The 25,426-nt window shown below is 47.6% G+C and overlaps 2 protein-coding genes across 3 annotated transcripts in view; one reads left to right on the top strand and one right to left on the bottom strand.

The window, feature by feature from the left end:
• NMI (N-myc and STAT interactor) overlaps positions 1–14,379 on the bottom strand; it is a 54,851-nt gene extending 40,472 nt beyond the window's left edge. Inside the window, exons 1-3 of the mRNA XM_077447725.1 lie at positions 14,224–14,379; positions 5,849–5,909; positions 750–908 (exon numbers count right to left, since the gene is read on the bottom strand). Coding sequence (XP_077303851.1) covers positions 750–908; positions 5,849–5,899 — 210 coding nt within the window. The 5' untranslated portion in view covers positions 5,900–5,909; positions 14,224–14,379. The remainder of the gene's footprint in view (positions 1–749; positions 909–5,848; positions 5,910–14,223) is intronic.
• LOC143923812 (protein mono-ADP-ribosyltransferase PARP15-like) overlaps positions 13,081–25,426 on the top strand; it is an 85,725-nt gene continuing 73,379 nt past the window's right edge. The window contains exon 1 of one of the 2 annotated variants that reach the window (XM_077447724.1): positions 13,081–13,228. The gene's annotated coding sequence lies outside the window, so the exon portion shown is untranslated. The remainder of the gene's footprint in view (positions 13,229–25,426) is intronic. The other variant, XM_077447722.1, reaches the window with a different exon arrangement.

The raw sequence follows: 25,426 nt of genomic DNA, 5'->3' as shown, positions 1-25,426 counted from the left end.
TCACCTGTGATGTATTTCAGTTATCCTGCAAACCTGGCCTGTTAATGGGCCCTGAGGACAGGGTTGATGACCACTGATATATAGAATTCCTCTGGTTTCATCCTTCTCGAAAGAAAAATGGTCAAGTGATAGGAAGCTTCAAATCTATTAGGTTCCAACTGAATGCATCTCAGTGGCGTTTCATAGCAGTACTTGGACTCTCCATGTTAGATTCCCTCTGTCAGGTTTCATCTTCATTACCCACTTGCCGACCGCAAACTGTAACTTTAAGGTTACAGTGTGGGTCGGCTGTGCAGAATCACCTATATAATGTATATGTTTCTGCTTCTCCGGGTAGGGAGTGTGCTGGCTGTGCTGTGGTTAGTCACAGCACAAGCCAATCAGCAGGTGCTGGTCAATGGGTGACTGCCGCCACCCGCTAATCGGCGAGGAGAAAGACAGGACAGAGCTCTATTAATGTAAACAATACAGAGCTCTGTCCTGTCAGCTGGGAATAAAAACACTTAAGTAAAAGTAGCTCACAGTACACACAAAGACTGGCTGGGCACACATTTAACCCTTTGATCACCCTAGATGTTAACCCTTTCCCAGCCACTGTGCTGCACGACTGTGCAATTGTCAGTTAACCTAACGCAGTTGCAAAAAGCAAAAAATGGCCTGGTCATGAAAGGGGGTAAATCTTCCAGAGGTCAAGTGGTTACTAATAATTACTTCATTCACATAGGAGGCAAAGAAAACCATTGACTTACCTTGAAACGTGTCTGTTGTTCTTTTAAGGCAACTTGAAGTTTGTTGTCTGTCGCATCCAATTCATCTAGCTCTTTCTCCAGTTCATCTTTTTTGTCCCTTGCGTTTTGTTTTTCTATTTTTTTTATTGTTCTCTGTTGGGTTGCTTGCTCGTACTGTTTCTAAGAGGCAAAACAAAGTGTTTGCCAGTTATTCCTTATGGAAAAATTGAGGTGCCCAAACTTTTGGAACCAAATATTGTACCCCAGGGCTGGATCAGGTCTGCAAAAATGTAAATATATTTAAAGATGACTCTATCCAATACAGATATTGCAGGAACGGTTGAACAAAATGCTCATAAGTTTTTAGCTCTTCTACCTATATGTAGCACCCTGATGTTTACCCAACGATAGTTGCCTTGGCCGATTGTTAGGAGATCAATTGGTTCCTCTCTAAATCTGGACTTGTTGCACCCTTTCTCTTCTGTCACTAGGTGGCGCTATGCTGGTGACACTAGATAAAACAGGGGCTTTGCAAGCTCAGACGAGAATGGATGGGTGTCTCAGCCAATGAGCAGGTATTTTATTTGGTCCCTTGGCCTGCTGGGAGAGCCTATTTATTCGGGTGGAGTCAGGTGATCGGGGTTCTGTGCCACCTGGACAGCTGTCTGGTTGGACGTGTGTTATGTCACCCTGCTAGGCCATAAGCTTGAAGCCTATCCTGGGGACATCTGGCTGCTAGGATGAGGGCCTATCCGGAAGCAGGAGAAGCAGCACAGGGTTGGGACTGCGGTCTTGTAGTCAACCAGAAGTAGTGGTTCCTCAGAGGTAGAAGGGGAAGTTGTCGCCACTAAGGGACCATCCCTCTTGTTATCAGAGACCACTGTGTGTAAGCTGGGGACAGTACCAAAGCAGACATCTCACCAGCCAGGGATGGTGAAGAAGTGGGAAAACTTCAGCAAGTGCCAAGTCAAGGACCCAGCAGGACAGCAGAGGTGACGTTTGAGGAGCATCAGTGAGTGCCAAGCCAGGGACTTAGCGTGTCAGCGGGGGTGATGCTTGAAGTGTATCTTGGGTGTATGGGTGCCAAGCCAGGGATCCAGCTGGGAAGCAGGGGTGACGCTTGAGGAAGAGACTGAGTGCTAACAGTGGAAGAGCTCAGGGGATTCAGTGGCTATTAGATCCAAAGTCTAATAAAAAACTGGGAGTTCATTGAGTAAAGATCCAAAATGAGTGACTGTGGAGTAAGGAGAACTATTTGTGTTACCAATATGTGAATACAACTACCGTTAGTAACTGACAGTGGTCCTACCTATACAGAAGCGGTGTCTGGCTGGAGGCCTTTATCTGCATAGCAATCTACCTATAGAAGTCAGAGTCTGCCAATTATCATTGCATCTGCTTAAGGGTGTCCTGGCCCTAACCCTCTCTCTTACAGTTCTGTTCAAGAGACAATAAATCTATTTGTATTCAAAAAGTGTCTGGTGCCCACCATTTCATCTTGCAGTACACCGACTATTCCTTGTTACCCACTCTACACAGAAGGATGTCAGCTGTCCCTAACCCTGAAGGTCACCATTAGGCCTCAAGGGACCCGGGACTTTGCTACATACATATCTATCTATCATTGTTCCTGGCTCTACTTTCAGCGTCATGAATCTCACTGGTACTGCTGCTTTTTCTGTAATGTAAAAAAAGAAAAATGTTTTAAAAGGGAGATGGAGAACCTGGGAAACCAGGGCTGGAGAACAAGATCATATGAGACCAGTTAAAGTACAGCTGAAGTCAAAGCTTGTTATCATTTTTGAAAAGAGTGAACAAGGATTAGAACACCTGTCAGATTTTAACTGCCATTTGTATATGCATTGGGGAGATTTGACCTCTGTTTGTCAGTGGCTGCCACTCCATTAGGGGTGCTGCCCCCCTAATCCACGCACCTGGCCCCTAATCTACATGCATGGTGCCGGACGCATGGATTTCAATGCGTTGTCTTTTTTTTTTTGAAGCACATAAGAGCGGCAAGAATGTGGAATTCCCTTCCACAGGCAGTGGTCTCAGTGGGGAGCATCGATAGTTTCAAAAAACTATTAGATAAGCACCTGAACGACCGCAACATACAGGGATATACAATGTAATAATGACATATAATCACACACATAGGTTGGGCTTGATGGGCTCGATGGACTTGTGTCTTTTTTCAACCTCACCTACTATGTAACTATTGGCTTCAAAAAAGGGTGCTGCTGTCAGGATTAGGATACATAACGCATACTGCTGGTCCAGGTCTTGTAATGCATTGTGTTCAAGGATCAGGAGTATTCAGCACATAGAGGGCTGTAGTCAGTGCTGGATTTAGGAGTACATGACACACAGAGAGCAAGGTCTAGGAGTACATAATGTACAGCATGCAGGAGACAGGAGTGTGTAATGCACAGAATGCAGGGGTGTGTGTGGTGCACAGTGTAGGGGTACGGAGAGTCCATTTTACCCTTTCAGAAACAATTCCTCCCACTCATTCCCCCTCCCAGAACAACCCCCCCCTCTAGAAATCTCCCTCACAACACAAATCTTCTTCCCCCTTCCCCAGCACACGTCCTCCTCCACCCTCCCAAAATCCCCAGTTCCAGCAAAATCCCCCATTCTTCCCCATCCTGGCACTTATCCTCATCCCCTCAATGCTCCCTCCCAACACAAATCCTATTCCTCTCCCACAACAAATCCTCCTTCCCAGCACAACCCCTTAACCCCCCCCCCCCATTACAGTACAAATCCTCCCCCGCCTGACTTCACTAAATCCACCAGCACAAATCCCCTTTCCAGCACAACATATACCCCCAAATTTCCTCTTCCAGCTAAAATTCTCTCCCCCCTTCAAGCACAATTCCCCCCACCCAAATGGCCGTTGTAGCACAGATCTTCCTCCCAGCCTAAATCCACTCCCCTAAATCCCCTCCCAGTACAAATCCTCAAATCTTCTCCCTCCACATCCTCCACATCACAAATCCTCCCACCTAAAACACAAATCCTCCCACCTTCTGATGTGAATCCATACTTTGCAACTGTCCCAGTTTTAGTGGGACCTTCCCAAGATACTAACAAAATCCCCGTGCCACAAATCAGTACTGAATCCTGGAGCCCAGTACTAGAACAAGTTCCAGCACTTAGCTCCACTAAATTGACTGTAAGGGAGGTGCTAGAGTACACACGCTAAATAAGTATTAATAAATATTACTAAAAGCTAGGGATCAGCCCAGAACTACACGGGAGGAGCTTTTGAATGATCTCAAGGCAGTTGGGACCACAGTCACCAAGCAAACTATTGGTAACTAGGGATGTGCTCGACATTCGAACCGGCGAACATTTTGGGGCATTTGCAGAAAATTTGAGCGCCACGGAACACCCCGTAATGCACTGCAAGATCGCAGTGCATTGCTGTATGATGATTGGCAAAAGCATGCACCCGACCTGCATGCTTTTGCCAATCACAGAGCGCTCTGCTAAGACAGCCATAATTGGCTTTGTCCAATCATGGCTCAGGGGACTATGTTCATGCCCAGGCAGGTTATGTAGTTAGTGGCAGTGTATTTGAGTATATATATATATATATATATATATATATATATATATATACATACACACACACATACATACATATATATATATATACACACACACACACACACACACACACACACTGAGTCTAGTATATATATTTACTCTGCATTTAGCATAGACTATATATTCAGTGTAAAATATTTATATATATATATATATATATATATATATATATATATATATATATATATATATATATATATATATATATATATATATATTACACATACATACATATACGCTACATCCAGTGTAGCCTATATCTACAGTGCATTCTGTGGTTTACTGATTCTAATACACTTCAGACTGTGTACGCAGTATCTAATACAGTGTGTACAGTTTCTACTACACTTCTGGTGGTGTACACAGTATACAATACAGTACAGCTGTAGTACAGTTTCTAATACAGTGCAGGCGGTGTACACAGTCTCCAATACAGTGTGTACAGTTTCTAATACACTTCTGGTGGTGTACACAGTATCTAATACAGTGTAGTGTGGTGTTGCCAAACAAAAAATACATCATGTCCGGAAGGCCACCAAGGAGAGACAGATGCTCACAGGCCACTAAAAGAGGGCAAGCAGCATCTGAGTCAACAGTGCTGGTCATGGACATGGTGCATCCTCTGCAGGCGGCTGTGGGGCACGCTTGTCCTTTTTTTCTGCTGATGGCCGTGTTATTGAGAACATGCAGAAGAGTTGGTGGAGTGGATAACAAAGCCGTCCTCATCCTCTGTCACCAGGGCTCAGAGTAGTTTGCCTTCCAACACAGCTGGCAAAGCAGCCTATTCCACCAGCTCCTTGTCCACACTCACTCCTTCCATAGCCCCACCATCATGCAGAGGAGTCCCCAGAATTATTCCATCACAGTGTCAGGTACATGCTGCTGGAGGATGCGCAGTGATTTGAAGGCTCCGATGTTGGTTCCCAGGTTGAGGAAGGGAGTAACGTGGGCCTAGAGAGAGGGGGTACCCAAGAAGGACAAGAAACTGGCAGTCATGTTTCCCCAGCTGCAGCATACTGCCAAGTTTGCTCCAGTGACGAGGAGGGAGGGGATGATGAGGTCACTGACTGATAGAAGAGAGAAGGAGGCGGCACAACTCCAATGAGGGAGGATGTCCTCTAGGGGGCAGCTTAAGGGCAGCCACCCTATTGCATCACACCGCAGAGCTTCGCAGGTGCAGGGCGCTACTGACTCCCCGCATCCTTGACAGCGTTAAGTGGTTTGTCTCATCCATGTAAAATGATACATTCTGCTAGAGAGCTTATGCCGTGAAAAAACTTGCTGGCTGGATCACCAGATGAAAATAGAAGAAAGAAAGCCTAAAAAAGGAAACTTTTAAGCAAAAAAGTAGTGAGCTGAAATATAATACATGTTTGATTTTGGGTTTAATACAGCTTTAATCGAACAATAGTTTAACCTAAAATTTTGTAAAATCATCAAGTTTACCAGAGGAACACAAATAAAAACCCAACCCCCTTTAAAAAATATATATATATATATATTACCTTTAAATGCTCTAATTCCTCTTGTAATGTCTGTAAATCGTCCATGCTCATATTTACTTGGCTGAAATCACAAAACAATTTTACATTTTAACAATGACGTATCATACAAGTATATAATAGTGTATCATATAGTATACAATATACAGTAGGTTTGACACCTATGTAAAAACTGTGACATTTTTTATTAACCGGTTCCCGAGCGGCTCACGTGTATTTACGGGGGCAGAAGGGCTCCCCTGCACGAAACCCCATACGGGTTCCGAGTTCCGCCTCTGCAACACTATCAGTTCTGTATAGATTTTAGAAGGTCCCTGTCTGCAGTAGGCGATTCATTACACTGTTGATGGTGAGCACAGGAATGCACTTAGCAGAGGTCTCCCTTATGCCGCGTACACACGAGCGGAATGTCCGACAGAAAGTCAGACGGAAGCTTTTCATCGTATATTCCGATCGTGTGTATGCCTCATCTGACTTTTTTTTTTTTTTTTTTTTAATTCTGACGGACCTAGAAATAAAACATGTTTTAAATATTTCTGACGGAACCAATTCCTATAGGGAAAACCGCTCGTCTGTATGCTGTTCCGACGAACCAAAAACGACGCATGCTCTAAAGCAAGTACGAGATGGAAGCTATTGGCTACTGGCTATTGAACTTCCTTTTTCTAGTCCCGTCATACGTGTTGTATGTCACCACTTTCTTGACGGTCGGACTTTGGTGTGATCGTGTGTACGCAAGACAGTTTCAGAGGGAAAACCTTCAGTTTATTCCGACGGGAAAATCGTTTGTATGCACAGGCATTCGTTTTCCTCTTCTGATCGAATGTTAGTAGCCTACAGTGTTATGCCCCGTACACACAGTCAGACATTCCGACCACAAAATCCCTCCGATTTTTTCCCCTACTGATTTTTTCCCCAAAACTTGTGTTTCATACACGGTTGGACAAAGTTGCCGGAAAATCCGATTGTTCGGAATGAGGTGATGTAATTCTCGTACGACGGGACTATAAAGAGGCCAGCAGCCAACAGCATTAGTCTCATAATTTATTCTGAGCACGCGTGGCACTTTGTCCGTCGGAAATTCTCTACACGCGATCGGAAAAAGTTAGATCGGATTTTGTTGTTGGAAAAATTTAGAACCAGCTCTCAAACTTTTTCCATCAGAAATTCCGATGGAAAAATTCCGATCGAGCCCACACATGATCGGATTTTCCAATCTGACTTTTTCCGTTGGAATTTCCCACTGTGCGTACAGGGCATTAGACTATTTTCTCTATTAGTTGAATATGCTTTAACACTTTAGGTCAAATGTTCTTAAAGTGGTTGTAAACCCTTACAAACCACTTTGACCTACAGGTAAGCCTAGATTAAGGCTTACCTGTAGGTCCAAGAAATATCTCCTAAACCTACATGGTTTAGGAGATATTTACTAAAAGACAGCGAAAGCTGTCTACGGCGCATGCGCCGTAGTCAGCGGTGAGCAGGCACACTATCGCGATATGCCCTTAGTGGCGGCTCCTGTGCGCATGCGCGGGAGTAACGTCATCGCTGCTCCGGCGCTTTGAGTGGCCAGAGCAGCGGTACCCGGAAGAAGATGGATGTTCCGGACTACAGGGGACAGCGTTGACATCGCTGTCTCCTGTGTCAGATAAGTGACACAATGGGCTACTATGCGATGCACAGTAGCCCATTATGCTTTACCTTTGCATGGAGATAAAGAGGAAGTAAATCCATCAGGATTTACTTTCTCTTTAAAGTGGGGTGCCCCTAAAAAAAAATAAAAATAAAAGTCAGCAGCTACAAATACTGCAGCTGCTGACTTTTAATAATTGGACACTTACCTGTCCCAGGGTCCAGCGATGCGGGGGAACGAAGCCCCCCCTCGATCCCCGCTCCGCTCGCGGTGCCGTCATTCATACTGTGGGCACCCAGCTGTGGCTTCACAGCCGGGCACCCACTGCGCATGCGTGAGCGGCGCAGAGCGCCGTGATACGCCGTACAGTCACCTGGGACATGTGACAGGTCCCAGATGACTGTGCGGCGTGAGGGGAAGTGATGTCACCAGCCCGGGCAAGGAAGAAGGCAGACTACGGGGGATCCCCTAGCAACAGGTATTTAGAGGTGAGTAAAAAAATGGAAAATTGTATACTTACCTTTCCGTAATTTTCCTTTCCTGTCGCATCTTCATGGCAGCATACACTCTGGGTTGTGACTCCGCCCCCACAACCTGATAGGACCACATAGCTATAAGATGAAGATACGCCCCCCGCTCCGGTATTCTCTGTATATATGAATCACCTTTGTGGGTGGGATATTGTATGCTGCCATGAAAGGAAAATTACGGAAAGGTAATTTTCCATTTTCCTGTCGCATCATGGCAGCATACACTCTGGGGATTAACTCGCAGACTGGGTGGGAGATGCAAAGGTAAACGTTTATTAGCAAATAGAAGAGTTGGCTTGAATAATGGACTTTCCCAATTCTACTGTTGATAGCTGAGCTGAGTCCACTTCGTAGTGAGAGCTAAAGGTGTTCCTGGAGGACCAAGTGGCCGCTCTGCAGATGGTCTCCACCGAGACCCCACAATACGCCGCCCAGGAGGTGGCCACTGCTCTGGTGGAATAAGCCCTAAGGTCTTCAGGAATTTGCGACTCACTCAGCAAGTAGGCCTTCACCAACCAGGAGGCAATGGTTCGGGCCGACGCTGCTTGACCTCTCCTAAGGCCATAGGGAATGATGAAGAGGTTCTCCGATCTTTTAAAGGATTTGGACAGGGAAAGATATTTTATGATTTTGCCCCTTACATCCAGAGGATGAGGGTCACCCTGGTCTGTGTTAAGAGCTGGCAAGTTGATTTCCTGGTTGAAGTGAAAAGAGGATGCCACCTTTGGGATAAAGTGATCCAAGGGTCTTAGAACTACCCTGTCTGGATTAATGATCAGATACGGCTCCTTAATCAGTAATGCTTGCATCTCTGAAACTCTCTTCGCTGATGTGATTGCGACCAGGAAAGGTGACTTTTAGTGTCAGGTGCCAGAGGGAGATGTTTTCCAGCGGAAAACAGGGTTCTTTGGATAGTACCTCTAAGATGACTGATGGGTCCCATGTTGGAAAGGAAGGCTTCCTAGGTGGTCTTAGTTTAAGACAGGCCTTCTGAAATTGCATAACAAGGGGATCGTGAGCCCATTTAACCCCTGTCAGGGCGGATAGAGCTGACACCTGAACTTTCAGAGTACTAGAGCTAAGACCTTTGTCTAAGCCTGATTGCAGGAACTCTAGGATCAGAGGAGCCGAAAGGGAGGACAGATCCCAGCCAAGGTCCTGAGAGAAGGCAACAAACTTCTTCCAGACCCCGCAGTAGGTGCAGTTGGTGGTAGGTTTTCTGGCCTGGAGCAGGGTATCAGCTACCTTCTGGGAGCAGCCCTGACATAGATACCTAGCCCTCTCAGCCCCCAAGCCATCAAGTGCAGCTTCCCCGAATCTGGATGTAGTAGCTGGCCCTGGGAGAGCAAGTCGGCTGACAGGGAAGAGCAAGAGGGTCTGCCGTGCTCAGTTGTAGGAGGGTGGTGAACCATGGCCTCCTGGGCCAAAAAGGAATCACCGCTATCACCAATGCCGTGGATCTCTTGAGCCTTAAGAGAAATCTTGCATCAGGGGAGTCAGAGGGCAGATATACCCGAGATGGAAGTTCCAGGGATGCTGGAGGCAATCTGTCCCCTCCGTTAAGTGAAAGGGAAACCTCCACAGGAACCTTCGGCATTTGGAGTTTGCCGGAGTCGCAGCAAGGTCAATGTCTGGTTGACCCCAGGTCTGGCAGATGAGGGAGAAGGCCTGAGGGCTCAGGGACCACTCGTTGTTGAAGGCGAACTCCCTGCTGAGCGTGTCGGCTAAGATGTTCTCGAACCCCTGGATGTAAGTCGCCCTCAAGTCTGACAGGTTCAACTGTGCCCATTCAATCATAGGGAGAACTTCCCGCATCATGGAGAGACTCCTGGTCCCCCCCTGTATGTTTATGTAGGCGACAGCAACCTTGTTGTCCATCGTTAAGAGGACCTGCCTCCCCCTTAAAAGGGAGCTGAAGGCCAGGAGAGCCTGGAGGGCCGCCCTCATCTCCAGCACGTTCGATACCGAGTCCCGTACTTCGAAAGGCCAACGGCCCTGCGCTGCACGGGACTGGTAGTGGGCTCCCAAACCTTCTAGACTGGCATCCGTGGTCACTACCTCCTGAGGAGGGATGACTATGTGTTTGCAATTGTTTAAGTTGTGGGGACCACAACGCAATGAGCGCCTGACTGTCTCCGAGATCCGGATCGTCTGGGTCATGGATGAACCATCCCACTGATGTAGGAAGGAGTTCTGCAGAGGTCTGGTGTGCCACTGAGACCAACGGACCATAGGAATTGTCGCTGATAGGGAGCCTAGAAGGCTGAGGCATACTCTGGCCGACAGGGATCTTGCTAGAATGGCCTTCTTCCCCTTCCGGACCAACAGGGAAGACTTCTCCGGAGGCAGCTGCACTGTATTCAACTGGGCTCCTAAGAAGATCATTCTCTGGGTGGGCCGGGTCTGGCTCTTTCCCCAGTTTATGAGCCATCCCAGATTCTGCAGAGTGGAGACGAGGATCTTTTGATGCTGTAACAGCGACTCCCGGCTGTCTGAGAGGAGGAGAATATCGTCCAGATAATGGTGGACTCGCAGCCCCCTCTCCCTCAGATGCGCGATAACGGGAAGAAGGACCTTTGTAAAGGTCCTGGGAGCCGCAGAAATTCCAAACGGAATACTTCAGAACTGAAAGTGTCTGTGGTTTAGCGAAAAACTGAGGAACTTTTGGAGTTCTGAATGGATAGGGATATGGAGGTAGGCACCCTGTAGATCTATGGAGAGCATCCAGTCCCCCAAATTTATGGCCTGGAGGATAGACTGTAGGCTCTCCATTTTGAATGCTTCTACCTGGATAGAGCGGTTTACGTTTAGATCCAGGACCGGACGTAGGTCCCCTGATTTCTTTTTTACTAGAAATAGAGGGGAATAGAACCCCCGACCTCTTTGGGATAGGGGCACCTCGGTAATTGCTTCCTTTTGGAGCAGATCCTGAACGTATTGGGTCAAGGCTAACCTCTTTTGCCGGGATGACGGGAGGTTTGTTGGGCAAAAATTGTCCCCCGGGGGAAGTCACCTGAATGACCATCTGTGCCCGACGCGAACGGTGGTTAACGCTTATTGTTTCCCCCCAGACCAGCGTGAACTTTGAGAGTCTGGCCCCCACCACTGCTGGCTGGGCGGACGCACCTTCAAAAGGACTTCTGGTCAGTAGATGCCGGGGTCCTGGGCTTCTGGGACGTCAGGAAGAATGTTTGAGGGGCCTTCCAGTTCCTTCTGTACTCCCTACCAGGCCTGTAGGACTTGGCATCCCTGTACCTGTCCGGGAGGTTACGCTTAAAGGGAGGAGGCCTCTGAAGCTTTGGCTTTCTATCCGAGGGGATAAGCCCTGATTTTCCGCCAGTGACCTTAGAAATAGCAGAGTCCAATTTTGCGCCGAAAAGGTTCTCACCATCATACGGGATGTGGCACCAATTGGACTTGGAAGCAGGATCTGCCGCCCAGGGTTTGAGCCAGAGAGCCCGTCTGGCCATTACCGAGGACAATATAGCCCTGGATGCAGACTTAATAGCATCCACAGATGCCTCTGCCACAAAATCCCCTGCAAGGCTTAGTTCTTGCAGGGCCCTAACTATCTGGTCCTGATCAGCGCCTTGGATACAAGCTTTTCTGTGCTTGCTGACCAACTGGCAATAGCCTTACCCACAGCTGCAAGAACCACTGCTGGCCTGCATACGCCTCCTGCTGCTAAGTAAGCTCTTTTAAGAAAAGTATCGATCTTCCTATCCAGGACATCCTTGAATGACATAGCGTCCTCGATAGGGAGCATAACGTGTCTGGCCACGCGCATGAGGGATGCATCCACCACTGGCGGGGACACGAGAGATTTAATTTTAGCCTCCTTTAGAGGATATAGTTTGGCAAGCCGATTGTTAAGACTTGCTTTCTTCTCGGGTCTCTGCCACTCATCTCTGATAAGTTCCTCCAACTCATCAATGAAGGGGAAGGCTTCGAGTTCTCTCATCAGGTTCGGGAAATATTTTCTCCTTTTGGGTTGGGCCTCCTGGGGTTCCTTCCAGCTAATGGCCCCCTTCACTGACCTCACAAAAGGCTCTTTTAGGGAGAAGTCAAAGCCCGCTGAAGCCTCTAGTTCTTCCTCATCTGAAGGAGAATGATGCTCTCTGGAAGTACTTGGGGGAGCCAGCGAAGCACCCCGTGGAGATAACTCCGTGTCGGGAGCGACACGTGGGGCAGAAGACTCTATGAGCTCTCTGTGTTCTTGCCCTTTCTCTCTGGTGGCTTCTTCAAAGCACCGGCGGCATGCCAACATATCTGGAAGGGCTATGGCCCCGCATACCCAGCAGGTATTTTCATAAGGATGGGAGTGACGTGCTAGTGAATGGCGCCTCCGGTCAGGGGATCTTCTTCGGCGGGAATGGCTGCGCCTTGAACAAGACCTGGAGCGACTCCTTCTGCGACTCCCTTTCCCTGAGCGACTTCCTCCACCCGAATGGCTCCGCCTATGGCCAGAGCAGCTTCTTCTATGCGAGGAATCTCTGCGAGATGATCTTGCGGACCTGATGGGGCTAACCATTTAGGTAGCGCTAGTGCGTCCTGCTCTCTTTTTCGATCTTCTCTACTTACCAAACTCCTCCCCTCTTACCTATTATGCTGGTGGTGATCTGCTGGAGCAGTGGTCTCCATGGATAGAGAAACAGAGGAAGCCTGAAGACACAGGTAACGCAAAAAGGGTAAGGAAGATAAAGCCATAACAAATAAGAGGGGAATAGAGAGAAGAAAAATACAGGGGAGATACTTACCAAACAGAGAGGCAACACTGGGATAGAAAAAACAGAAATGCAGCAGTCATGAAATTCAGCTGAGCACAAAAAGGAGGCAAAAAAAAAGGCATCTGCGTTAAAAAAAGGCATCTTCCCCTTTTAAAACTGGAGCCGGGGTCATGTCCCGCCCGCACATGCTCAGTAGTGCCATGCGGCCGCCGGCGCCATCTTGGAAAAGGGAAAAGACATAGATAGACATACACAGGCTGCCCAAAGTGCACAGTGAGCATGTGCAAAGCGGCAGAGTGACCAGGAAGAGTGGTGATGTTGCTGTGGGACTACAGACCTAAGGAAAAGGAAGTAAAATATGGCAGAAAGGCAACACTGGGGTAAAGGCACCAGACAACCTAAGGTGACAAGAGATACTGAAGGCAGAGAGTATGCTGTCAGGTTGCAGACAGAGTGACACCAGGGAGGAACAGGAAACCGGAGACCACCGCAGGTACTAAGCCTGTTTAAGGCTTAAAGACCAATCTTTTTATTATATGCCTTCAGCCTGTTTAAGGCTTACTTTCAACGGCTATAGAGGCAATGCTCTGTTTGCAGATAAAAAGTATTCATACCCCTGAGATCACCAGAGTGGGGTTCCTTCCATTTAGCTTCCTTTAGAGGCTGTACCGGTAAGGACTTCCACCCAGGAGAGGCTAGAACCTGGCTGGGGCGAAGCGGTAAGAGGGTGATGATCCGTGTGGTCCCAACAGGTGAGGAAAAATAAGAGAATACCGGGGCGGGGGGGCGTATCTTCATCTTATAGCTATGTGGTCCTATCAGGTTGTGGGGGCGGAGTCACAACCCAGAGTGTATGCTGCCATGATGCAACAGGAAAAAAAAAAATTCCAATTATTTTTTTATTTCTTTTTTTTTAAAGAATTTTAAACATTTTTTTATTTTTTGGTGGCAACACCACTTTAAGGCTAATTTTCTCTATGTAGATTTTTACTTTGCAAAGTCACTTCAGAGATTATAATTCCACACCTCCCACCTTTCTGAAGCAAGACAGAGGGACACTTTTGGCACACAGCATGTAGGAAAAGACATACTTCTGGCTTTTAAAAAAAAAATAAAAAAATAAATGCATTCGAGATTGGATGAAAGGGTTTGTCTAGTAGAACCATTTTGGTACATATAAAGCGCTGCTTAAACCGTGCTATATAAATCCTGTATGATAAAAATAATAATAATATATTTTTTTTTTAAGTTGTTACATCAGACCAAAAAGAGAGATAACTAAGCAGGAAAGAGTGACAGTTGGGAGGTATGTTATCCAGATTAGAGGTTGGGGCCTATGCAAAAAGGTTATTAAACACCCATTAGAAAAGGGAACTAGAGACGAGAAGATATTATCAAGGAAGTAAAGAAAAAAGCAAAGATCCCATAGGACACAGAAGCTAAAAGTCCTAAATACTATAATCCCCTATAGATTGATTTCATACTCACAGAGTTATATGTCCAACTTTTTAAGCAAAAAGACGACTGAAACGCTTCCTGCTTCTCGGGCCGCTCACAAGAATAGAAACGAAAAAAAGATTATTTGCTCCTTCACTTACTTTCAGTTTCTCTTTAGCCTGCAGCTGGGTTCAGAGCACAGTGCAGACATTGCTGCCTCCAGATGGGGGAGGGGGAGCAAAAACAAGACATTTTTTAAATGTTGTCAGAGGCCTGCGTTGGATGAAATTGAGCAAGGTCGCAATCTGCAGTTTTATCACTTCTTTTCTTGACTAAGTTGACCTGTCATATATAATGCAACAAAGTGTAATGTCCATAACATTGAATAAAATCTCTAACTGCAACCTTTTGAAAAGCGACGACTTAGTATCCAGTCGCGGGCCCCAATGAGCAGATGACAGTTCTGCGTCCACTCTGCGTATGCAAAGCGGAAACACACAGCCCACTCTATGGGCCCTCTCATCTGATCAAATGGAAGGGGACGGATCCACTTTTCGTTTTTTTAGCAGATCAGATTGGAAGGAGGCAGGTGTAAATGGACACAAGTCACTCCATAGAGGTGAATGGAAGGTCCGATTGGGTCAGACAGATCATGTTAAAGGGGCCTAAGGCCCCTTTCACATGGACGATCCGTTCAGGCCTGCCTGTCAGTTTTTCAGGCGGACCTGAACGGAAGCTCCATAGAGGTCTATGGAGCGTCGGATGTCAGCGGTGACAAGTCCGTTGACATCCGAAAAAGTGTGACGGAGGAAATAGCTATTTTTCCATCCGTCATCGGATCGGGTGACAACGGACACTGCGGTCCGTCGTCACCCGATCTCCCATAGGGAAGAGCGGCGCTGTGACAGGTCCGTCCCTGCGCAGTGTGCAGAGACGGACCTGTCATCTTCCTGCTCAGCGGAGATCGCTCCGACGATCCCCGCTGAGCAAGCGGATATCCACGGGGCGGATCAGCACTGATCCGCCCCGTGTGAAAGGACCCTTAGGCTACTTTTACACTGATGGTCTGCGGTCTACCGGCACCTGTGGCTTTCCTGTAGGTTAGCTGTACTTTGCCATAGAATGCTATAAATCTATTTTGTAGATGCTATAGCTTTTGCGCAAACCAATCAATATACGCTTAGGCTGCTTTCACACTGGGGCGGGAGCGGCGTCGGCGGTAAAGCACCGCTATTTTTAGCGGCGCTTTACCGTCGTTTTAGCGGCGGTCTGCGGGCGCTAGCGGGGTGGTTTTAACCCCCGCTAGCGGCCGAAAAAGGGTTAAACCCGCCCGCAAAGCGCCGCTGCAGCGGCGCTTTGCCGGCGGTATTGCCGCGCTGTCCCATTGATTTCAATGGGTAGGAGCGGTTTAGGAGCGGTGAATACACCGCTCCTTCACCGCTCCAAAGATGCGGCTAGCAGGACTTTTTTCACTGTCCTGTCAGCGCACCGCCCCAGTGTGAAAGCCCTCCGGCTTTCACACTGGAGTGAAAGGGGCCGGTTTTTTTCAGGCGCTACACAGGCGCTATTTTTAGCGCTGTAACGCCTGAATACCGCCCCAGTGTGAAAGCAGCCTTATTGCGATTATTTATTTTTTTTTTCTACCAAAAATATGTAGAAGAATACATATCTGCCTAAACTGAGAATTTTTATTTTTTATTTTTTTTAAATGGGGATCATTATTATAGCAAAAAGTACAAAATATTGTGTTTTTTTCAAAATTGTCGCTATTTTTTTGTTTATAGCGCAAAAGATAAATACCATAGAGGCAATCAAATACCACCAAAAGAAATCTCTATTTGTGGGAAAAAAAGGACGTCAATTTTGTTTGGGTACAACGTCGCACGACTGCGCAATTGTCAGTTAAAGTGACGCAGTGCCGAATCGGAAAAAGTGCTCTGGTCAGGAAGGGGGTAAATCTTCCGGGGCTGAAGTGGTTAAAGTAACACAGTGCCGTATTGCTAAAAATGGCCTGGTCATGAAGGGCGGTAAACCTTCCTGAGCTAAAACATGGTTTTCTTGTATTGGAAGAAGGATCTCCGTGATGTGGGAATGCAGGGAGCTTGCAGAAACCAGATATGTTAGTAGGAATATACTTATTATTAGTTTGTTACATTTAAATGGAATACGGTATGAGGAAGTAAATACCAGAGATTTGGGCTAATATAAATCATGAAGTTCGTACGTCAATTCCCCACAGCCGCAGGTAATCTCTGTTAGCAGAGGAAAGGTCACTGCTTGTTACTGCTATGCTGTCTATAGCATTCTGTACACAGCTCACAAAAGCCAAATTCTTTCCATCTAGTAAATCTTCTGCCCTTGTTGTTTTAACTTTGGATAGTAAAATGTTTTTTTCTGCCAGTAAATACCTTATACAACCCACTTCCTGTTACTTGACTGGTCATTAGCCTAGTCTTATGATATCATGCACAGAAATGGAGGAGGGATGAGTCACAAGAGGGCCAATGAGAGCTGCAGAGCTGGAGGTGTGCCTCTGTGTAAATCCAGGAAGTGAACAGGCAGCAGCTTCAGCTTTTCAAAGTTAAAATGGATGCAGCCAGACTCAGTGGAGGGAGATTTCTGCAGCATATTTGGCAAGTACAGAATCACAGTATATATAAAATAATATGCAAAGTGGTTGGAGGGAAGCTTCAGAATGTCAAAAATGTTTTTATTACAAATTATGTGAGCAGACAGCAGTTCCTCTTTAAGGGCCACTTCTCACCAGAACGCAGTGTGGGAAACCCATGTTCTATGCACATTTCCCGCACCACGTTCAAAATGCACTGCGCTCGCAATCTGCAGCCGGTGTCAGTGTTAACTTGACGACACCCCAAATGCAGGTCGCAAACACTGTTGTGCGTTTTTATAAAGTAGTGCACACACTGTTTTTGCTGCGGTCTGGTGCAATTTCAGCCCATTCAAATGGATGGACTGAAATCGCACTGCACCCTGATCGCACAGGAATGTGTTGTTCCTTCATGGTGTGAACTGACCTCTATGCTCACAGCATACATTTTCATGTTATAACCTCAGCATTGTAATAAGAATACAAACAATTGTAGCACTACCCCGCAAGGGCTGCCGGCAATCCCCTATTCCTGCACAGCCAGGCAACACGCATTCTCCACTTCCATACAAACGTAAAAAGAAGTCAGCAGTTCTGTATAATTTGGGGGGGGGGGGGGCGTCAAACAAAACACCTGTCGTCACCCAAACCCCCCTCTAGTGGGCTGTCGGTCGGTCGCTCACCCGTCCCAACACCAGCCCCGTGCTTACCCCATCTATCAGCTTTGACTCCTTCTTGCGTCTCCTCCTCCATGAGAGTGGCTTGGTCCTTGGTGGCTTTCCTCCCCCTTCCCTTGGCGACCAATGCGATTGCTTCTCTTCTCACGAATTGGGTCTAGCAGCTTCCTGATTGGCCAGGAGGAGAAGCAGGAGGACAATAACGAATATTAATTCGCTATTGTCACACAACTTGGTGGGCTCGGGGTGCATTGCTCTGTGCCCCGAGCCCACCTTTTTTTGGAGCCTATTAGAGCCTCTGGCTCTAATCACCTGATTCTAAAAAGATAAAAAAAAAATATTGGAATCCATGGAGCTTAGGGGCCGGACGCATTGACGGGCCACCACTGAAAGTCAGTCCCTTGGCTTTGTTTTGATCTTTTATTAGGAGGTAACAACTTGGATGGGGTGAAGGGATTTGTGGGATGCCCAGTTTGATTCAAAGAACAACAAAAGGGGGCAACTTCCTTCCTCTGTACAAAAAATATTGTGCTGCTTTCCTTCCTATACACGCGCAGTTTTTTGTTGATCGGTAGTAAAAGTCCATTACAGACTGGGAGCTCTCTGCCCCTCTTATGCCTCGTATACACGACCAGACTTTCTGGCAGACTAGACCAGACGGTCTTCCCGACTGACTTTTGGCGGAGTTCAGACGGGCTTTCCGAACGAACGGACTTGGCCACACACGAACGGACTAAGTCTGTTTGAAAGTCCGTTTGTTTGGAACATGATGACATAAGACGGGACTAAACAAGGAAGTTCAATAGCCAGTATCCAATAGCTTCCCTTGCGTCATATTTGGTCAATTTTAGTCCATCCGTCGGAATTGAGTCCGTAGGATAAATTTGAAACATGTTCTATTTCTAGGTCCGTCTGATTTTTTTTCTGAAAAACGATCGGCCTAGCCCACACACAATTGTATTGTCCGACGGACTAATCCCTCCGGACTTAGTCTGCCGGAAAGTCTGGTCGTGTTTAGAAATAGCACAAAATGAGGCAATCTGTATGCAGAAGTGTATCCTCTCCTAATGTAGAAATGCTCCCAGCTCAACTACTTGCAGGCACTACCAGCCCTCCTGGCTGCTCTGAAGATCTCCCAGGGCAAGGATAAAAGGATTAAGCACAACTCTGTCCTTTTAGAAAGCTTGCCACATGTGATATGTGGCCTTGAAAATCCCTGGCTGTGCTGATGTACTCACCCTGTCCTCCTTGCTCCCACTGCTCTCAGGCAAGAATCCTGTTCAAACCACTCAGCTAAATGGAACTTCCTAAGCCAAACCAAGCTCAGCCTGGAAAGGTGGTCCACCCTAGACCTAGGAGTCCCCTCCTCAGAACTCCATCTTCCACCCAACTCTCCTGCTAGCATGACTAGGAGTATACCTGGGGATTGGCCAGGTTCCCCTAAGTAGGCAGATAAACCCTCCTAGCCTCTGCCCACTAACTTCTAAAGGTTTCTCCAGACTTCCAGAGCCAAGGGGAGACACCAGAGACCTGCCTCTGTGAGTCATCCAGCCTGACCTGCAGTAACCTGACTCAGATTACAGACTCACTAGTTACCATGAGTCAAACAAATATGTTTGCCTACACTATTCTAGTAGCACACTAGAGGGTGCTACACAATAGTTACATTTGACAATCCAATATAAGCTTACTTGAAAAATATTATTTTGGGGTGTGAGTTCTGCCTGTCTGCTGGCTATCCCTTTACACAACCTTCTGGATTCCTTGCATGCTTTGCACCTTCTCTTCTACTTTCCATTACTAAGGACTACATATCCAATGGTACATTGCTTTTTGCAAGCAGCGATTCCTGTACTGACTCTGCCTCCTGAAACTCCTCCCCTCAGCACCTTTGTAGTTCAGAAGGCAGACTCTGTGAAATGTATGACACAGCAGTGCCTCCTACAGGGTATAGTGACTATGTGTCACAGAATTCATGGAAGAAACACAGAGAAAGTTTACAAACTTTTAGATCATTCAGATTAAAAGAAGTAGGCTAGAAATGATCGGTAGTGATGGACGAACTTCCGACGGGATGTTTCGCAAACGCGGACCACAAACGCGGGTGATAGTTCGCGAAGCGGAACGTTCACGGCGGGCCCTATTGACTTAAATGGGAGGCGAACTTCGCAAACCTACAGGTCAAATTTGCAGCCACAAAATAATTGATAGCTGTGCAAACATAGTCCCACCACATGGCCAATGACATAACACATGTATGAGGTGAATCTGGGATCGACAACTACAAGCATTATTTTTTTATATGGGAAATTGTTGTGACAATTCAGGACTGTGGAGCGCATGAAGGCAATGGAGGAGAGGGAAGGTCAGGGACCAGGGTAGGCAAAGAAGAGGGTGCAGGAGATGATCACCAGCAGCGTGACATACAGCAATGACACCTGCACCGTGATAGAGTCATCTGACAACAGCACCGTGATAGAGAGCACTGACATCAGCAGCGTGACATACAGCAATGACACCTGCACCGTGATAGAGTGATCTGACAACAGCACCGTGATAGAGAGCACTGACATCAGCAGCGTGACATAAAGCACTCACACCAGCACCGTGATATACAGCACTGACAGCAGCACCGTGATAGAGAGCACTGACATCAGCAGCGTGATATACAGCAATGACACCTGCACCGTGATTGAGTGATCTGACAACAGCACCGTGATAGAGAGCACTGACATCAGCAGCATGACATAAAGCACTAACACCAGCACCGTGATATACAGCACTGACAGCAGCACTGTGATAGAGAGCACTGACATCAGCAGCGTGACATAAAGCACTCACACCAGCACCGTGATATACAGCACTGACAGCAGCACCGTGATAGAGAGCACTGACATCAGCAGCGTGACATAAAGCACTAACACCAGCACCGTGATATACAGCACTGACAGCAGCACCGTGATAGAGAGCACTGACATCAGCAGCGTGACATACAGCAATGACACCTGCACCATGATAGAGTGATCTGACAGCAGCACCGTGATAGAGAGCACTGACATCAGCAGCGTGACATAAAGCACTCACACCAGCACCGTGATATACAGCACTGACAGCAGCACCGTGACAGAGAGCACTGACATCAGCACTGTGATATACAGCACTGACACCTGCACCGTAAGCAGCCCCAGGAGGAAGTCAGCATAGCACAGGGATGGTGGGAGCCCCTCATAATGAGCATAGCACAGGGATGGTGGGAGCCCCTCATAATAAGCAGCCCCAGGAGGATGTCAGCATAGCACAGGGATGGTGGGAGCCCCTCATAATGAGCATAGCACAGGGATGGTGGGAGCACCTCAAAATATGCACAGCAGAGGTACAGCCCCAGGAGGAAGTCAGCACAGCACAGGGATGGTGGGAGCCCCTCATAATATGCACAGCAGAGGTACAGCCCCAGGGGGATGTCAGCACAGCACAGGGATGGTGGGAGCCCCTCATAATATGCACAGCAGAGGTACAGCCCCAGGAGGATGTCAGCACAGCACAGGGATGGTGGGAGCCCCTCATAATAAGCAGCCCCAGTAGAAATATGACACCGCTCAACCTCTTCAAAGAGGAGGGTACGGGCATATAGTACGGTGTGCTTTTTTTGGACAAGGAAGTGAGCCAAATGAAGAAAGAAGGTCTCTGTGCTCGATTAAAAAAATAGTTTATAGACATATACATGGTCTACTGGTCACATGTGTTGAATTCCTCCGAGATCCATGCCTCATTCATTTTTAGAAATGTGAGGTAGTTAACACTGTCGTGAGCTAGGCGAGTACGCTTATCGGTATCCCCCCTGCTGCGCTGAACGTCCTTTCGGACAGGACACTGGATGAGGGGCAAGCCAACAGTTCGATTGCAAATTGGGCAAGCTCTGGCCAGAGGTCAAGTCTGCCCACCCAGTAGTCCAGGGGTTCATCACTCCTCAGAGCGTCCACATCGGCCGTTAACCCGATGTAGTCGGACACCTGACGGTCTAGGGGTTCCCTGATGCCGGATCCGGATGACACCTGTCGATGGGTCGGCTGAAAGAATGACCTCATATCCGAAGTCACCAACACATCTTCAAACCGGCCTCTTCTTGCAGGCGCTGTTGGATTGGTACCCGCAACTCCTTCTCTGGGAGTGGCAATTGCTCCTCTGCCAGCGCACGCAAAAGCAGAATGCAGCATTTCTCGAAGCAAGGCCTGGAAGTGCTGCATTCTGACAGCCCTCTGTGACGGCGGTAACATTTCCGCCATTTTGTGTTTGTACCGGGGGTCTAAGTACGTTGCCACCCAGTACTGGTCCTTGACCCTTATGCTTTTTATACAGGGGTCCCTATTAAAACACTGGAGCATGAAGGCCCCCATTTGCACTAAAGTGGAAGCGGTGTGGTGGCCTGGCTCCTGCTCATCATCCAGGATAATGTCGTCCTCTTCATTCTCCTCTCCCCATCCACGCACAACAGGGATCCCAGAAAGGTTTAAAGCATGCTCTTCTTGCTCCTCCTCATCCGCCCCGGCACCATCCTCCTCTGACTCCTCTTCAGACTCCTGTTGTTGACTTGTCTCAGATAGAGTAGCCCCCCCTGGGAATTCATCCAGCATTGCGACTTCCTCATCTTCCCGCTCCTGCTCCTCCACAGCTTGATCAATGACACGGCGCAATGCACGCTCCATAAAGAAGGCATAAGGTACCATGTCACTGATGGCGCCATGGCTGCTCCTCAAATGGGCGCAGAAGTCTGCATGCGTCGCGCATGAGCAGCCACTGGCGCAGTGAAAAAAAACCCAGCTCCCCAGAACCAGTTCTGCCGCAGAGTTCATACAGGTAGACGTTAACTGCACGTTTCTGCTGGAGCAGCCTATCAAGCATATAGAAGGTTGAGTTCCATCGCGTCGGGCAATCGCAAATAAGACGTCTGACCGGCAGATTGTGTCGCCACTGAATGTCAGCAAGGCGAGCCATGGCCTTGTAAGATCTTCTGAAATGGGCCGAGATTTTCCTTGCCTGCCGCAAGTTGTCCTGAACCCCAGGGTATTTGACAAGGAATCGCTGCATGACCAAATTTAAGACGTGTGCCATGCATGGCACGTGCGTGATTTTGCCCTGTTTCAATGCGCTAAGCAGATTGGCACCGTTGTCACACACCACTTTACCAACTGTCAAATTGAGTGGTGTTAGCAACTGATCTGCCTGTGAACGCAAAGCTGAAAGGAGTGCCGGGCCAGTGTGGCTCTTGGCTTCCAGGCACAACAGACGCAGCACGGCATGGCAACGTCTCACCTGGCATGTCGAATAGGTTCTGGGGAGCTTGGGCGGCGCAGCGGAAGAGACGCTAGCAGCGGAAAAGGAGGAGTCAGCCGAGGAGGAGAGGGAGGAGGATGGAGTAGGAGGAGGAGGAGAAGAAGAGTCAGGCCTGCATGCAATCCGTGGCGGTAAAACCAAATCTACACGGGTGCCACGGGTTACATGCTTGACGGCCGTCAGAAGGTTCACCCAGTGGGCAGTAAAAGTGATATACCTTCCCTGCCCGTGTTTGCTAGACCATGTGTCTGTGGTCAGATGTATCTTGGCACCGACACTGTGTGCCAGAGATACATTCACTTGCCGCTGAACATGGCCATATAGCTCTGGGATGCCCTTCTGTGAGAAATACTTCCTTCCTGGGACCTTCCATTGTGGTGTTCCAATGGCCACAAATTTGCGAAAGGCCTCCGAGTCCACCAGTTTATATGGCAGTAGTTGGCGGGCTATGAGTTCTGACAAGCCAGCCGTCAACCGTTGGGCAAGAGGGTTATCCGGCGTCATCATTTTTTTACGCTCGAACATTAGGCCCATGGAAGCCTGCCTTTTTGCAGAAAAACGTGAGCTTGGCGTGATGGAAGGTGGAGTGGAGGACAATTGTGAGGAGAGAGGAGAAGGAGAAGTAGAAGACGAGGCTGGATGGTGAGAGCCTGCAGTGTGGCTTTGTGTGTTCCGTTGCTCCCACTCGGCTCGGTGATGGCTGCTCATGTGCCTTCTTAAGGCGGTCGTCCCTAGGTGAGTGTTGGGCTTACCGCGACTAATGCGTTGACTGCAAAGATTGCAGATGGCAACGCTATTGTCAGCAGCGGACACGTTAAAAAAAGCCCACACTGCGGAGCCATGTGCCGGTGTCCTGGGAGCGCCAGATGTGACCGTACATGGTCGATGACTCGCTCCTGATACATTTGCAGTCTGCTTTGTCCCTCCTGTGCAATGTAAGTTATTCCTGCTTCTCCTCCCTATCTGCTGGTCCATATCTCCCTCTGAACTCCCCTCCTCTTCCTCTCTTGTGGGCACCCACGTGACATCACTAGACACGTCATCATCAACGTCACCTTCCCCACCGCTATAGGTAGAGATCTCGGAGTAGGCAGCAACACCGGGGACCAACCTCCTCCTTGGGCTGATCTGGGTACTGTCGTCAGACTGCTGAGTAGCGGTTGTTGCTGCCTCCTCTTCCTGATCCAATACCAAGAGTGGATGCGCATCAGAAATGTCTTGATATGGATCGGAAAATAATTACTGTGTAGATCGAGAGGATGAGGAGGGTGCAGAAGAGTAAGGCTGAGCGAGCCACTCAACCAAGTCTGGTGCGTCCTTTAAAGTAATTGAACGCACCTTCTGCAACTTCCCACTTTGGCTCAAGCCTGTTGCTCCTGCCCTACCCCTACCACCCCTGCGGAAGGGCCTGCCTCTTCCTCTGCCTGTCATTTTTTAAATGACCCTGTGACAAAACTCTCAGTCCCTATACCGATGAAGGACTGGGCAGCGGTCAACAGTAGTGCACCTCAACCCTATGTATTGTGGACCGATACCAGTCCTTATAGAATGGCAGACTGTACCTCACTCAACCCTATGTACTGTAGTACCCTATACCTTACCAGTCCTTATAAGGACCTTTGTGGACCAAGTAGGTTGTGTGGGAGTGATTAGCAGACTGTACGTCAGTCCCTATACCGATGAAGGACTGCTGCAGTATAGGGCAGCGGTCAGCAGTAGTGCACCTCAACCCTATGTACTGTGGACCGATACCAGTCCTTATAGAATGGCAGACTGTACCTCACTCAACCCTATGTACTGTAGCACCCTAGACAGACCAAGTTACCAGTCCTTATAAGGAGCTTTGTGGAACAAGTAGGTTGTGACTGATTAGCAGACTGCAGCAGAAGGGCAGCAGTCAAGTATAATATTCTTTCTATATTTGGAAGAAAGAATATTATACGTGTACAAGCCTATTACCATACCACTGATACCAGTCCTGAAAAGAACCTTTGTGGAACTAATAGTAACAGCTACTGATTAAACTGACCCTCACTGCCTCACACACTGCTTCCTGCCTGTCCCTATATAAACTGACAAAACAGAGGCTACTGGAACAATAATTGAAATAGCACTTTTGTGGACCTGATAATTTGTTTTTTGTACTTTTTTCTCTGTCAATAAAAATGTAATAAAAATAAATTTAGTAAAAAACAATTATCCAAAAGCAAAAAGCAGGCACAAATAGCTGTTCCCTTTAAATCGTATGAATCCTTTTGCCCAGAGTTCTTTAAGGGACATGATCTAGAAAAATGGAAACTCTTATGTGGTCAGCAGCCAAGACCAGAGACTTTTCCAAAGACAGAATTTTAAAAGAACAAATCTGGCCATTTTGCACCTAATGCAAAGGTATTGAGATAACTGGTCAAATTATGAAAAAGAATGGGATTTTCGGACCAATGTGTCATATTATACGAAAATCTGTGAATGTCCTTTTTTTTTTTTGTGCCAACCTCTTGATGACACCTCCAGCATGTGTCATCATTCTCTGGATTTATTCTATGCATATCTACTGGACATCTATACCATCTCGTTAAAAGTTTATAATTTCTCTCCTGATGCCTACTGGATATTGACATTTTATGTGTTAATATAAATG

The sequence above is a fragment of the Lithobates pipiens genome, unplaced genomic scaffold (assembly GCF_037356315.1).
Source record: "Lithobates pipiens isolate NorthernLeopardFrog02 unplaced genomic scaffold, aLitPip1_a1.2 Scaffold_22, whole genome shotgun sequence".
In the NCBI taxonomy this organism is placed as follows: Eukaryota; Metazoa; Chordata; class Amphibia; order Anura; family Ranidae; genus Lithobates; species Lithobates pipiens.
Note: the sequence above shows the minus strand (reverse complement) of the source record. Positions and strands in the feature narration are given on the sequence as shown.